The sequence below is a fragment of the Apodemus sylvaticus genome, chromosome 6, assembly GCF_947179515.1.
Source record: "Apodemus sylvaticus chromosome 6, mApoSyl1.1, whole genome shotgun sequence".
Lineage (NCBI taxonomy): Eukaryota > Metazoa > Chordata > Mammalia > Rodentia > Muridae > Apodemus > Apodemus sylvaticus.
This window is the reverse complement of record NC_067477.1, coordinates 124193488-124208827: the sequence shown is the minus strand read 5'-3', so window position 1 is coordinate 124208827 and position 15340 is coordinate 124193488. Positions and strand designations below refer to the sequence as shown.

General features: G+C 44.4%; 1 protein-coding gene across 1 annotated transcript in view; it reads right to left on the bottom strand.

Annotated features, from left to right (window-relative positions):
• The window catches only part of Crim1 (cysteine rich transmembrane BMP regulator 1), a 175774-nt gene that overhangs the window by 57599 nt on the left and 102835 nt on the right, over positions 1-15340 (bottom strand). The window contains exons 5-6 of the mRNA XM_052186388.1: positions 11217-11338; positions 1324-1506 (exon numbers count right to left, since the gene is read on the bottom strand). Coding sequence (XP_052042348.1) covers positions 1324-1506; positions 11217-11338 — 305 coding nt within the window. The remainder of the gene's footprint in view (positions 1-1323; positions 1507-11216; positions 11339-15340) is intronic.

Below are 15340 nucleotides of genomic sequence, written 5' to 3'. Positions count from 1 at the left end.
TAAAAAAATATTACAGTGCAGAGGCCATTCTGCTCTGAGCTTGGTTCTGGTTCTGAATTCTGGGAAGTGGGAGGTAATCAGACGACTATGCAGGCAGCTCGCTAACACTGAACACGGAAGTTCCAGTCTGTTTCTAAAGCTCTAGCTGTGATGCAGTTTCTGACTCTTTTGCAAACTAAGGTTGGTTAGAGAACAATCAACTGGGAAAGTTAAAAGTCTGCAGTGATTTTCTTTTTTTAAATCCTCGGTGACACATAAAACGTGAACTACTTTTCTCCTGTCTTGGCTAAAATACTTTCTGAGCAAGGAGAGGGACTCATTATTATGAACAACTGCTCTTGGCATTAGGAACAGAGATGTCCTACTTTAGGGACTTCAGGACATCAGTACTGTATGATAAATACAGCACAAACATCAAAAAGATTGTAAGGGAAAGAGTATAGAACGGAACAGGCCACTGTGCCCTTGTGCTTTGTGAGTGCAGGATAGGTAGACTTTGGACTAAAGATCTATGACCCAATCAGGACAGGACGGTTCAAGTAATGATCCCCATCAGAAAACAGTATGTGGTCGGATGACGCCCCAGGCTGGAAGAGCCTGAAAGAGGCCCTGAACCACTGCTCTTGGCATCCTTGCCAAGTCAGCCATCTTTGTTTTGTCTGAACTTCAGTTTTCTGGTCCTTAAGGGGATGATGGGGTATGGTGGATTCGAATCACAGAGCAGGTCTAAAATTTCACTACTTATGACTTACAGAGGTGGGAGGAGTCTGCTGTAGGAATATGCAAATATCACTGCTTAGACAAGAGAGGGAGACAGAATCAACATGTCCCTAGAAGTCACATGTGACACATGCCTGGTCCTGAAGTTGCTGTGCAGCTGCTGCCCCACCCATCTGCAACTTGACTCTAATTAACATGCTTTTCCTTGGAACAATGGCAGCAGGTCCTGGGTCTGAGCTTCGTGGCAGGGACAGATGGTGACTCTGAACTAACTCTAGCTGAGCAATCCAAGGACAGAGATGAAGAAATCCAATGCCCAGGTGTAGACAAGAATGATCCCTGTACTTAGTGACACTACAGCTGTGGGGAAGGAACAGAAAGCGACCAGGGAAATCACTTGTCACCTTGTAGAACCTGTGACCAAGGACTGTGCTCAAAGCAGAGTTTTTCTCAGGGAAGTATTTCCAAGTACTCTACAGGGGGCACTACCAACATTTAAAAGAGACCACTCACTACAAAGGGACTTCTTTAAGCTTCCTCTGAATTAGACTGGTTTTGAAATAAAAGCTCTGAACTGTGCAGTACTCCAGGGAACTCACCCACCTTCACACACAGGGCAGCACTCCCCCTCAGGCACGTAGTATCTTTCGCAGTTCAGTTCCCCACACTGAGCTGTGAAGCAGATGGAGACACCCCCCTGGCATCGACAGAACCGACAGTTGTCCATTCGAAACATGTCTCCGTCGTAATACTCCATGCTGTTGAACACGCAGGCTGGCTTTGTTTCTGCAAAGGGTCAAGACACAGGAGGCATGTGGAAGGGGGCGTATCTCATGGGGACCTGCCCATACACAAAGAACTACACACAAAACAACTAAGATGCTAAGAGGGGAGAGATAATCCTCCCTGATTATCCCATGCTGCAGTCAGCTCTGGATTCAAATATATATGAGTAACACTAGGTGGACTGTGTAGGTTGTATTTACATTTCTTTCTCTTTCTCTCTCTGTCTCTCTTCCTCTTAAAAAGAGGCTATGATTTCAAGAGGGGGCAAGGTGGGAAGGGAGGTCCAGGGACGAACAGAAAGAGAGGAAATGACATAATTTATATTTAATAATAATAACCAAACAAAGCACAGTTGAGGTCATTTTTAAGTGGTGTCCTTGTGTGCTTTGGAAACAGCCTTTAGAGGGTTCTGTCAGCAGGAAGTTATAGTTTGATGGAAACTTTTTACTGAACTGAATGGAACTTGCACAGAAAGACTAGCACACAGTAACATAAAAACAAAGCAGTTACCCTGTTCATGCAGAAGAGCTGAAATGCTGCTTCTCAGGATCTACACTGACTTCCTCCAGCCTAATGGGCAGCTCTAAGACCATGACACTCGTATATAAGGTTATATTTATTCTGCTAAATAACTCTCTATCATTGAATAACCATCCTGTTTCCACACTGGGTTTGGTTTTGCTTCCAAGGGTTTAGTCAAGGATTTTGGCAGGCTTTTCTGTTCCTCTCTGTATGCTCTCCTTGGTTTAATAAGCTGTAATTATTAGTGCTTGACCATTAACATCCATTGCTTTGTTTAATCTCAATTCAGAGCTATGATGCACGGTTTTCTTTATTTTTAATTTTTTATGTGCACTGGTGTTTCATCTGCATGTATGTCTAAGTTAGGGTGTTGGATCCCCTGGAACTGGGGCTATAGGCAGTTGTGATCTGCCATGTGGGTGGTGGGAATTGAACCTGGATCCTTTGGAAGAGCAGCGGTGCTCTTAACTTTTGAGCTATCTCTCCAGTTCTTATGATGGAGGTATTATGAGTTTAGAAGCAAGAGAATTCTAGATCATTTGTTTTAAAATTACGCATTTAGCAAATGGCAGAAATGAAAACTGTAGTCCACCAGCTCGAAGCTGGTGCTCTTGGCTATGTTCCTCTACAGAGTAACAGTTCGACACTTAAAACAGTTCGATATTTTACGAGACCAAAGATTTCTGATGAAAACCAATTCCAACGTGACAAAAGACACCACCAGAAAACAAAAGTATAGATGAGTATCTCTTGTGAATGAGACAAACATTCTCAAACATTCTCCTTGCAAACCACATCCTACGACATATAAATGGGGTCAAATACCATGACTAATTGGTATTTATTATGCAATGCAAGGCGGGTTTAATTATTAAAAACATTAGTTATTTCTGTAAGAGATGTCAACTGAATAAAGGACTGTAACTCACTATAGCCCCCTTCTCAAATGACGCAGGATGCATAAACACCCAAAGGATAGCCAAACTCTTCCATAAGAAAACCACTCATGAGTAAGGAATAGGAAAAAAAAAACTTTGTTAACTTGGTAAACAGCACTGTATACTCAAATCCCCCCACCACCCTAGGGCTGTGCAGTGAAGATCTGGCTATTGAGATGTACATGACTTGTAAGGACACAAGCTTCACCAACTGATTAATCCATTAAGGCCATAGCTGAATGAACTACTAGTGGAGCCCTTGTTAGAGAAACTTGGGCATGCCTTTAAAGGGTGTATCTTATCCCTGGACCTGTTCTCTTTCTCTCTGTGATCTTTGGCTGCTATGCCGATTTGTACTGATGATACTGTCTTGCCACAGCCCTTGGAGCAATGGGGCCAGACAACAATGAACCTGAAACCATGAGCCAGAATAAGTCTTTTCTTTTTAAGCTGTGTTTCTTAAGTGTTTTTTTTACAGTGGGTAAAGGAAGCAACACAACAGTCTCTAAGGACTCACAAATAACATCATACTTGGCAACGGTCAAAGACTGAAGTTTCCACCTAGGATCAAGAAACAAAACCCCAATGTCTGTTCCTAGCACATCGGGATAACACTGTAATGGAAGTTCAAGCCAAGACAATCAGGGAAGGCACTAAGTAGGAGGCATCCAGAGTAGAAAAGAAAAATTAATTCTATCTCTAGATGTATGTGGCATGATCTTGAAGACAAAAACTCAAAAACTCACCGAAAAGTCTATTGTATATTATGAATGACTTCAGCAAGGTTACAGGGGACAAACTACAATATATGAAAATTGGATTTCTATACAATACCAATAAACACTTATAAAATAAAGTTTAAAAAAATCCCATTTCCCAGTAGACAAGAAAGAATGTTTGCAAAACTTATACTCTGAAGTCAACCTTCTTAAAAAATACACACCTTAAAGAAATTAAACAGTTACAGATTAACAGACACGGATTAAAAGGCAGTGTTAAGATAAAAATATTCTTCAAATTAATAGAATACCCAATGCCCACCATATCAAAATCCTACCTTATTCTTTTCTTTAAATTGTTCTCATAAACTCATGGAAATGTAAGGGATTAGGAACTTACAAAATAATCTTTAAAAGAGAGAGAAAGCTGGAGGATTCACACCTCCTGATTTCCAAAAATGACCCAATGATGGAGTGACCAAGACAGTGTGGTGCCAGTGTAAAGACACACATGACACTTCCAGAACTTAGAACTCAGAAATGAACTCTCAGTATACAGGTTTTCTGAGAACAGTGCCAGGGCAATTTGATGAGGGGAAAGAGAAAAAATGGTGGAAAGACAGCTACATATCCACATGCTGAGGAATAACAATCAGTCTCCTCATCTTCTCTGCATCTCATCATTAACAACTTATTAAGTGAGTGGCTATAAGAGTGAGCACTCTTTCTAGATTCCAAAATCATGTCGACTGCGATTCCAAAACCCTCGTGTAGCCCATAAGAACTATTTAAAGAGGCTACAAAAGGGTGATTCACCCTTCTCACTTACTTTTTATATTTTAATATATCTTGTCAATCACATAGGCACTGGAGTTGACAGGTACCATAAAATGCAGAAGTAAACCTGAATTATCAGAAGTGAAACACCTGTCTTACACATACAAAACCAACTGAAAATAAATCTTAGCTCTGTGGCCTAAATCTAAGTTACAATTATGGCATTCTTAGAAAAGACAGAAATGACTCTTTGTGATCCTGGCAGACACAATGATTTCCTGATTTTGACACCAAAAGATTGCACAAGAAATGACTATAGTCCACTAGACTTGGGCTATGCCTGTGTTTCTAAGGGTTCTGTCAGGAAAGAAAGATGACAGTCACCAGTATGGGGATGGTACCATTAAACAATAAGGAAAACACTTATACCAGAGCAACAGAAACCCATAATCCAAGTAGAAAAACCCAATTAGAATGGGAAAGCATTTTAGAAGGCAGCTCTCCAAGTCAGATTCAGTTCAAAGTGGTGGATACGCACATGCAACGTGGCTTGTGCTGTCAGTTATTAGAATAGAAAGCGAAAGAAAAGTCTCTCACCTACCAAGAAGAGTACAACAGAACAAGACAAGACAGGTAGTATCACATGCGGACATGGAGGGAAAGACAGTGGTATTCTCCCACTGCTAATAGGGAAGAAATAAAGTCCGCAGTTTGAGAAGTTCCTCAACATACTAAATTTACCACAAGATCAGCTAATTCCATCTGCAGTCACCAGTGATGCTAATGTGAGCTCTTGGTTTTCTTCAGTAATATCTAGATGTAATACTTTATAATTTCCCCCCGCCCCGCCCCTAAAAAGACTAGTATTATTTTAAACAGAATTCTTATGCTAGCTCTAAATTTTTCTGTATACCTATTTAGCTGACCTGGGCCTTGAAAGATATCCACAGCTAGACTACAAATTCCAGAAAGTGTAGAAGACAGGACCGTAGACCTGTCCAGTCTCCTACATCTTCTCTGCATCTCAATCCATAACAGTTTATTAAGCGAGTTATTATGTGAATGAGCACTCTTTCAAGACTCCAAAACCATGTCAACTGGAATTCCAAAAACCCCAAATAGCTCATGAGAACTATTCAAAGATGCTACAAAAGGCTGATTCCCACTTCTACGTTAGATTAGCCAAATGCACTGCCTGTGGAGTAAGGCCATTACTATCCTCTAACAAAGCAGGGAATGTCCACTCAGGCTAAAAAATAAAGTAAGTCAACTAATATTAATTATTTAGCCGAGTTAATCAACCACTTATGACAATAGGGGTGAAGCCACAAATCTCTGTACAACATTTGAAAAAGGAAGGGGGCAGACATGCTGGTCATGCTCAAAGCTGCTGATGACCTGTTCTCGTGGTGAGGCATGCAGATGTATATATGATAGAGGCTTGACTGACAGGAGGATGGGGCCAGTTAGCTAACCAGCTAAAGCACAGATGGGGATGGTGGCGGGTAGGAGGGTAGGGCTTAAGAGAGCTGGGGAGTCTCCAAAAGTACAGTTCAGGAAGCTACCATTCAGGGTAAGCCTTTCTGGATTAAAACAAAACAAATCAGCAAAAGGAGGTCTCTACTGTTGAAAAGAAACTAATGAGAACTTTTGAAACAAGTGTATAATGCAAAAGCTACCGGTGGTCTTGGAGGAGTAATGCCCAATTGCTTCTCCCTCTGTTGAGGAGGATGTGAACCTCTGAATGATGAGGAGCCGGCCACGCCCCTCTAGAAAGAGTAACGTAGGCAGACTGTGGAGCAGGAGCAGTACTGATGGCACTTGTTCCCCCAATGCGGAAGTGTCTTTCAGTGACTTCCTCTATGTGCTTTTTGTCTGGCAATGGATGCTCCTGCCTTCTGTAACCTCCTCTTCCATCTAACATTCCGCAACTATTGAAAGAGAGAGTCATCATCTAGACGGTTTGGGAACTCCAGTCCTTGCCAAATCACACTGATTGACAGGTGTCAAAGGGAAATAGTGAGAGACAGAACTTCAGAGTCAATGTGAAAGGGGAGGCACCCCTCCCCTCCCCACCTAGTCTCGCCCAGGTCTCTCCTGCCCCATCTTTCCTTCAGCCTCTTAGTGATACTTAGCCCTCATCTGGCCACTGGTCTCCTTCAACTGTGAGGTGAACTGCGTAGGAGGTCAAAGGACAGGAAACAGGGAGTCAAAGGTGTGACAGATGGAGGGGACTGGATAACTCCAAGACTGTCCCTCTAACTGACATAATTAGACTGATGTAATTAAAAGAGCAGACATAAAGGCTTCCAAGTACCCAAAGGGAAAACAAACCTTTTCCTTTGGATTCTTAGGTCTATGCTGGGGTAAGCCAAAGGAATGGACAATACTTAAACGAATGCACAAAAGCCCCTCATGATCACTAGCTTGCTAAGGCCCTGTGGAACAACAGGAGGGCACAATTAAATGCATACCAGTCAGTCAGTCAGTCAGTCAGTCAGTCAGTCAGTCAGTCAATGCACTGTCTGTCTGTCTATGCACTGGGTTCTCTCTATTACCTTATTGGGAGAACTTAGACTGCCACCCAGACAGGGAGTTCTTAATGCCTTTTAGTAACTGCTTTCTTCATTAACAGGTTGCAGGTTGGGTTTGTATGCCAACATCGTATAAGATGAGAAAGCTGGATTGGGGTGTGTCTTTCCTGTGAGTGCCTTGACTTAGTTAAGATCCTTAGCAGTGACTGTTCACTTCAGTGCTGTTCTTTCGTACAGCATCATGACGGCATGGGCGGCTGTCTCGAATGGTACAAATGGCAGGATGAAAACACAAGTCACGCTGCCTCCTGCCCTCTCCTCATGAATTTATCCCATAATCACCTTACAGTGCTCTGGGTTAATCCTACACACACAAGTGCCCCTCACTTCTCTCCCCCACCTCCCACCACTCTTGGCATGCCGGAGAAAGCCAGGCTCTCTTCCCTTTATTCCGGTAGTAGATTCTTACACTGTTGAGTATAGTCTGGCTTCAAGCTAAAATGTAGCCTTGTTCAGTATGCATAGTATTAAATATTAGTATGTTCCCAATACCATAAAACCACCACAGCCGACTTCACTGACTTACGTGGGGAACAAATTATAAAACTACATCACACTGGGAGAGTCAGTGGCTGATGCAGTCATTCAAACATACTAATTGTATTTCTCTAGGTGCCTGGCATACACCCTGGGAAGCTGAGATGTGTACGCTTGACTGATGTTCACTTCCGCCTTCCATGCCGGGTGTCTCAACAGCCAGAGCCTGCGGACCGAGAGATGGGCCATACCTAAGATGACTGGGAAGATAAGGCACCTTGAAGCAGACAGGCACTTGTAGCTGTGAGGTCAGCGGGCGGCTCCCTGCTGATAAAACACCTGCCTGTGGGCCTGAGCAGATACAGTTGTTTCTTGAAGGAGGTGGCTGGCTCTCATACCCGTGGTTTCTGACGTCACCTCACGAGCCTCATTCTCAGAGTGAGCTTGGCATCCGAGAAGCTCACGGGAAACCCGTGCAGTCACTCTCTTCTCCTCCTTTTGCCAACACAGAGCCAAACCAGAGGGAAGCTCTCCCATCTACTCATCGAAGCCGGTGAACTCCGGAGCTCTTGAGTTCATCTGGGACCGTTTTTTAAAATTCACACCTTTGTCTTAATGTCTGTTTTTAAAAAGCCATGTAAGTCCATGGGTCAACTCAGCCACCAAGTCCTGCCTCTCCGCCTCTGCACGCAAGGCTGGTGACACTAAGAGTTAACCACTCTTTCCTCAACTGGGCTCTTCCTAGTGACTGAACACATAACTTACCGCTCAGTGCTGCCTTCTTAATGTCCATGTGAGAAAAGAATTGCCACTGGGGACTTTGTGTTGCTCTGTCCAGCAGGCCTTTTGCCTCTACAAATAAGAACTGTGTATCTGACTCTATATCCTTTTACATTTTAATGACAGGAAGTTGGGGGGAGCAGAATTGCATGATGTTTAACTTTAGCAACTACATAAACTACAGACACCCACAAACCTGCACATTTGTGTATACTCGGTTTAATTTTCACTTTCAACTTTTGCTGACAACCCTACGACTATCCTTTTCTTTTCTAATTAATATTTAACCACTATGTTATTAAACCTGCTCTCAGGGTATACCTGTCCTAAGTCCTTGTGGATGGGCAAGTTACTCTCTTCTGTTTTCTTCCCTCCACCTGTTTATCCTTTTTCTGATTCCTCCTTCCATCCATCCCTCCTACACACACACACACACACACACACACACACACACACACACACACACGCACGCACGCAGGTGGGGCAGTAAGGAGAAAGCAAGCTTAGCTTTTCTAAGTGATGATAATGAACCTTTAATTATAGTATCTATATTACAGCATCTATTAATGGTGAACCTGTGACACAAGTAATATTTTCCTAGCACCTGGGTGATAAAAGACATTCACATACAAATACATAAGGATGGATGTATTTCTGTACCTGTGAAAATAAGTAAGATATGGGAGAAGATAGATTGTCCTTAAAAATATCCTCTAGAACTGAATTGTAGATCTTATAGGATTATAGTTACTATCCAGTCTTCTACACCTGAATTGCCAATATAGTAAAGACAATGTACATTAGGACAAGAAGCTTGTAATGAAGACACCACAAATTTATGCTGAGAAGAAAGAAACAACTACAGGAAACACAGGACCTCTGTTTTGTTGTCAGATGGTCAATTCTATTCTTAAGCTCAGGATTCTAAAAAAAAAGTGTCCCTAAGTAAGGACAAGCCATGAAGATTGATATCAAGTCATGGAGGAGAAGGTACAGTCAGTGTTCTGACTGATAGAAAGGCATGGTGCTTGGCTTTCTAGAATCAAGAAGCAAAGAGAGAAGATGGGAGATCTTCCTTATCCAGAGAGATGAAGCAAATATTCTCACTGTGGGTGTTCTTTCCAGAAGACAAAATGATGCCAGCTCCAAGTGTCGGACAGTGAGACAGTGGGTGCTCCCGTGGAGTGACCCCTCTGCGAGCCGGCGTGTTAACAGTTACTTCTCAGGGACGCAAAGATGGCTGTCAATCGGATCATTCACTGGCTAAATCGGGAAAAACCTGGGGACCCTCTGAGTCATAACAACCCAGTGTCCACGGGCATGTGATGAGACAGACTACCCTTTTCTGGCAGTTCTCCTTCCAGAATGAGTGACAGACAGCAGCAGCGCCAAGACGCACATGTGAGAAGCTGCATGCCCTGGGCTGAGGAGCCATGGTTTCTGCTTCAAGTGGTACAAAAATTATGGCACTCGATAAGTATTCACCGAAAATGGTGAAAGCTAAGCATTCGCAGAATATCACCTGCAATAAATCACACCCGTAGCACTGCCAGAAGAAAAAGGTCTGCTGATCCACTGGCTGCTGTTTACCAGACAGAACCACTGACTGGGCGGTAACAAGACTGACGGGAGGCACTTCACAGAGATTTAAGCACACGGGATGTTCCCCACGCCTTCCCTCGTAGGCTGTTATTTATAAAATCAGCGAATCAGGATGCTTACTCTAGCCTCACAGCCTCCATACTCCACCACCGACACCCAGAGTGTTCTGCAGTGTGGGCAGAATGCAAGCACAAAGAAGAACCATCTTCTTCTATTACTATTGAGTACTATTTATACTCAAGGCACAATTACTAGTGCTCAGTTCATCCTAGAGTCGTAGAACTGAGGCCCATGGGACTATAAGCCTTCCCCAGTGACACAGAAAGAGAGGGAAGGAGTTGTTACCTGACTTCATTTGGTCTAAGGTTGTTCTTACCTAGCGAGCTACACTACCGCTGTTTCCCCAGGACAAACCAAAGAGACACAACCCATGACCATGTGACTGGAGAATACAAGGTCACAAGTCAAATAGGATTCAACTTTAGCAAGACCTCTTTGTGGAGGAGGGACCTGAGAGCAAGACGGAGACCTCCCTAAGCCTGGATTCTCACAGGCGGTATTCACTGCCAGTCTCTGTGTGTGTGCGATGTATTTTGTTATAGTTGCTTAACTTTGTGTCTACTTTCAGTCATGCATAGCCAGCGACTGTAGTCTATGAAATTGTTTGGTTGTTTATATTTTTCCCTGAGAATTCCAATAGAGAAGCACACTTCAGGTTTTCTACTCTCCCAACCCCTAGATTTAATAAACATCAAGCTGCTAAATACCAAGCTGTCTTGAGAAGAGTGAAGGTAAGCGGCAGAATCTGTTGAAGGAATCTTCTCGAAGGCCGGGTCTAAAGCTGGCCAATATGGTCCCAAATGCTGATCAAAGACGTTCTCTACCATAGAAACACTGGTCTGGGAGAACAAGGTCTTTTCTATTTCAAATCGTGCTAGCTCCCACGAGGTTTCAGTTAGATTATCTCCTGACAGCAATGGGGACAGGGCATTGGATGACACAGAAAGTACGTAATAGGCTCTATGGTCCCTCCCTTTCCCTGAAATTTCCAAATTGAACTTCTGACAGATCTTATCGTATAATCTGCTCCCGAGCCTCTGAGGTTCCCTGTGACAATATGACAGTTCCCTCCCTATCTTTCTTAGCTGTACAGTGACTAAGCAAACCTCCTTTCTGAGTCACATTTAGTATGTCCCTAAGTATGCACCCTGCCCTAACTGGTGGACATAGCTAGGTTGACCCTCCCTCCTCCTCCTGCTTTCAAAAGTAGACTCTCTAAGAACAAGAGAAACCCCACGTACCATTAACACATTCAAAGACATCACAGCACTTTCCAGGTGTCCCGTCTCCACGAGAGACTATTCGGGGAGTAGATCCCGAATCACAAACGGGGAAACCACATAAGCCAGAGAGACACTCGCATCTGTAACCAGAGAAAAGGGAAGGAAAACCCCATGAATACATAACAACACAGAAGTCGGGAGACCCCCAAACAAAGTGGCAAGTTCCTAGTCTACGTGAACAACCTGGCTACCTGGGATGATAAAGGGATGAGGGCTGTGTGTGCTAGTAAGTAACTCTCCAAATAACCATAGCTCATGTCGTGTGTGTGTGTGTGTGTGTGTGTGTGTGTGTGTCCCCACTTTAACTTTGCCCAGTTTGGAAAATACATTTCTCCTCGCTTGTTAGTTAACCAGGTGGGTACTCATCGCAACATTTCCAGATGATGTAAGGCCATCTCGGTACACACAGGTCAGCCGCAGTCAGGGATGCTCACTGAATGAGTGTTCCCTCCGCCCAGTAGCCCCAGGCTGCAGCCTTGCTTCTAGTGATGGGTAGGCATTCTCTAGAGGTTTTATCCCCTCCTCAATTAAGTTATTGGCTTTCTAGTCACCTTGAGCAGTGTTTAATTTACATTTCTGTGCCTAAGATTGGTCTCTTTATACACAGGAGGACATAAGGCTTAAGTAAATGGACTTTGCGACAGCTGTCTTGGAAGCAGGAAGTTTTAATTTCTTGGATTCTAAGCTACGACGTGCAGGAATGAGGTATTTCATGAGCAATAAGCTCTGGTCACTGCTGAGTTTAATTCTTCTGTGCAATCCGTCTAAACACAGGAGCCAATAAATGGAGGTAAGTGAAGAAATTAAGGAAGGAACCAAACCGGCTTCTCAGATGCAATGCAGTAAGTGTCTTACTAACGCTCAGGCAGCTGGAGCCCAGCACACAGACGCAGCAGTGAGAGACAGAGAAACAGCTGCTGGCCTCTGTCCTGGGACTCCACTGGGAATGACTATGGGTCAAATGGTAGACAGAAAGATAGTGAGATGCCAGGATGAGAGGAGTAAATAGGGGTGTCCCTAAGAGACAGGAGGTGGAAGGAAATGTGTGGGTTTCTATGTATAGTGGGGATGACGTTACTGTCAGGGGAGGGGGCATTCACATCAGGGAAGAATCACTAATAGGTTCTTTAATTCTGTTATTTTTTCTTCATTCTGTTTAAGTGATTGGCTCGTTCTCCTACTGTTTGAATATTTAACAAGTTAAAATATGCTCATAGCTCTCAACTATCTCAATAATCAGGTCCAGAGTTTCAATGGCATTTACAGTTAGCCCCCCCCCCAAACTAAAAGGAAAACAAAGTTAAAGTTTGCATCAAAGACCATTAAAAGCCACTGGATACACAGGTGCCCTGGGTGAAATGGGCATAAATGGATGCAGTAGCTTCCCCTGGCAATTTCCAGGGCAAAGTGCAGAGCTGTCCTCAGAGGATCAATAGGGACACACTGCAGGCCTGCCTTCCTCCTCAGAGCCCCAGGCTGTGCTTGTATCTGTCAGCCTGGATTCACTGACAAGAGCCGAGCATGAATGGCTTCTGAGAGGCTCCACCCCAGCAGCTGACCGAATCAGATGCAAAGACCCACAGCCAAGCATTAGACGAAGCTTGGGAAGTCGTGTGGAAGAGTTGGGGGAAGGATTGAGGAACCCTGAAGGGATAGGAACTCCACAAAAAGACAAATAGAATCAACTAACTTAGACCCCTGGGGACTCCCAAAGACCGAACCACCAACTTGAGAGTATTCAAGGGCTGTCCCTGAATCTGTTGCCTCTCTGTGGATCCTGTTCCCCTAACTGATCCTTGTCTGATCTCAAATGGGAGGGGATGTGCCTAGTCCTGCAGGGACCTGAGGTGCCAGGGTCTGTTGGTACCCAAGGAGCCACCTCCTCCTTCTCAGAGGTGAAGGGGAAGGGTAATGGAAGGAGGGGGCCACGTGAGGGGGTAGCTGGAAAAGAGGGGGGCTGCAAGTGATTGGGATGTAAAGCTAATAAATAAATTAATTAATGAAAAGAAAATGCCACGGGAGAGATGTGAAGGAGGCACCGCCTCCTCCACTCCGCTTTGGGTTCTTCCTCACGTGATGACAGTTAGATTCCTGGGGGAACGGGATTGAAAACCTCATTAAGGTCTTACTGTAATCATATCTCTGCCTACAATTTAAGACAAATGCCTGCTTGTTTTACGGGTGGAGTTCTGTATCCCTGAAGTATAACTACCTCCTAGAGCTGAGTCTTTTAGCCTAGAGTATGGTAATTCCATCGTCCTTCCTGCTCTAGTGCCTAACCACTACAGTTTTAAGCACACAGTCATATGACAATGATCATAGTTGGACATACTGCTTACATGACTGCACTTGACACCCTGTACAACTTAAATTATTCATATGGAGGGGCCACACCTGGATCCTAGCATCTCGGTGCAGTTACAACTGCCGGCATCGTACAAGAAGAGCTAACTGTTTCTGCTCTATCTTCTAGATTCATATTCTGCCAGGTGTATGTTGCAGATGGTCCTTCTTAAACAACCAAAGAGCACACATATGACCAAGAAGTACTTCTTCTGATGTTGTTCTCCAATATTGTAGCAATATCTGAATACTTATGTGCACTTCTGGGCTAGACCCTCTGCTGGACTGTGGGGAGTCACATGACATGGAAAATCATTACTAACCTTGCCCTAGATCTACCACATTTCCCAATGTCCACATGCCCCTCCTTTTTAGCCTTAGAGACCCATAAAAGCACCCTGTAAATGAACTAAAACTACTCAAAAAATGCTTAGTAAACTCACTTAGAAAAGGAAGCTCTTTTTTCCTCTGAAAATTTCTACTGAGATTAAATGGTTAGAAAGTTGGTGAGGTCTTGGCTCCTCTCCTGTTACCTACCCACAGGCCCATCACAGGCCTCCTACCTGGTGACATCCTTTGACTTCTGACAGAGTTCCCTGAACCTAAAATTAGCACTTTAAAAATGAATGAACTGAGGAAGGACCCAGAAAAGGTGAACATCTACATTCAGAACGGAAACATCTCGCACACCTGTTAGGCTTAGATCTAGCAAAAGAACATGCCTTCCTTCCTTCCTTCCTTCCTTCCTTCCTTCCTTCCTTCCTTCCTTCCTTCCTTCCTTCCTTCCTTCCTTCCTTCCTTCCTTCCTTCCCTCCCTCCCTCCCTCCCTCCCTCCCTCCCTCCCTCCCTCCCTCCCTTCCTTCCTTCCTTTCTCTCTTTCTTTTTTCTGTCAGATTGAAAATGACCCAACAGCACCTTCCTATAGCTGAACGCCATCCGCACACTCATTCATTCCCCGGTCTTCCTCATTCCCTCAGGTAGCCACTAATACAGCCCTCACCCCCGGTCTGCCCACACCATACAGATGCACACATTCCCACTCTCTGTGCTTTCCATGTGAAGAAGGGAGACTGTCTTTGGAGGAAGCACTGAAGCATGCTGACCGGCTGACTGAACCTTGTCCTCGCCACCTCCTTTGCTTCCATTTCTTTACTCTTTCCCTGTTAACCCTCCCCTCCCTCTTACCCCATTCCTGGGTCACAGCAAGGGAGGCAAAAGAGAAAACAGATGGATTAAGAAACTAACTTGAGACAGATGCTTAGAGGGAGCGGCTGATGTCATCACTCACCCCTCCCCAGTTTCCTGGGCTGCCTGCCTCTGCTCCAGCCAGGCCACACCCAGCCTACAGCTTTGTTGGGCCCTCACCCCCACCTCCTTCCATTTATCAGTGTCTCAGAGTAGCACTCATCGCCCTGACATCCACAGACCTCTTCCTTCCAATTCTCTCTCCCAGCACTTCCCTTTCCCCGCTCCTATGCTACATTCCCTCTCTGCCCGGGGCCAACTCTTACTTTACTGCTGCTGCTGCTCCCCTAACTACCTCCTGAGTGTGCTCTGTCTGGCCCAGGGGTCCAGCTGCTTTTCAGACATCAGCTCCTTTGAACACCTGGGCACACTTGTTTGGAATTCTGTTCACCCTCTGCTTTGGCCACATGCTCTTTTTGTGTATATAGTATGCAAAATGAGACATAATTGGAAAGGAAGAGAGGATGGGTGATATTAGTTAGTTTAACAAATCA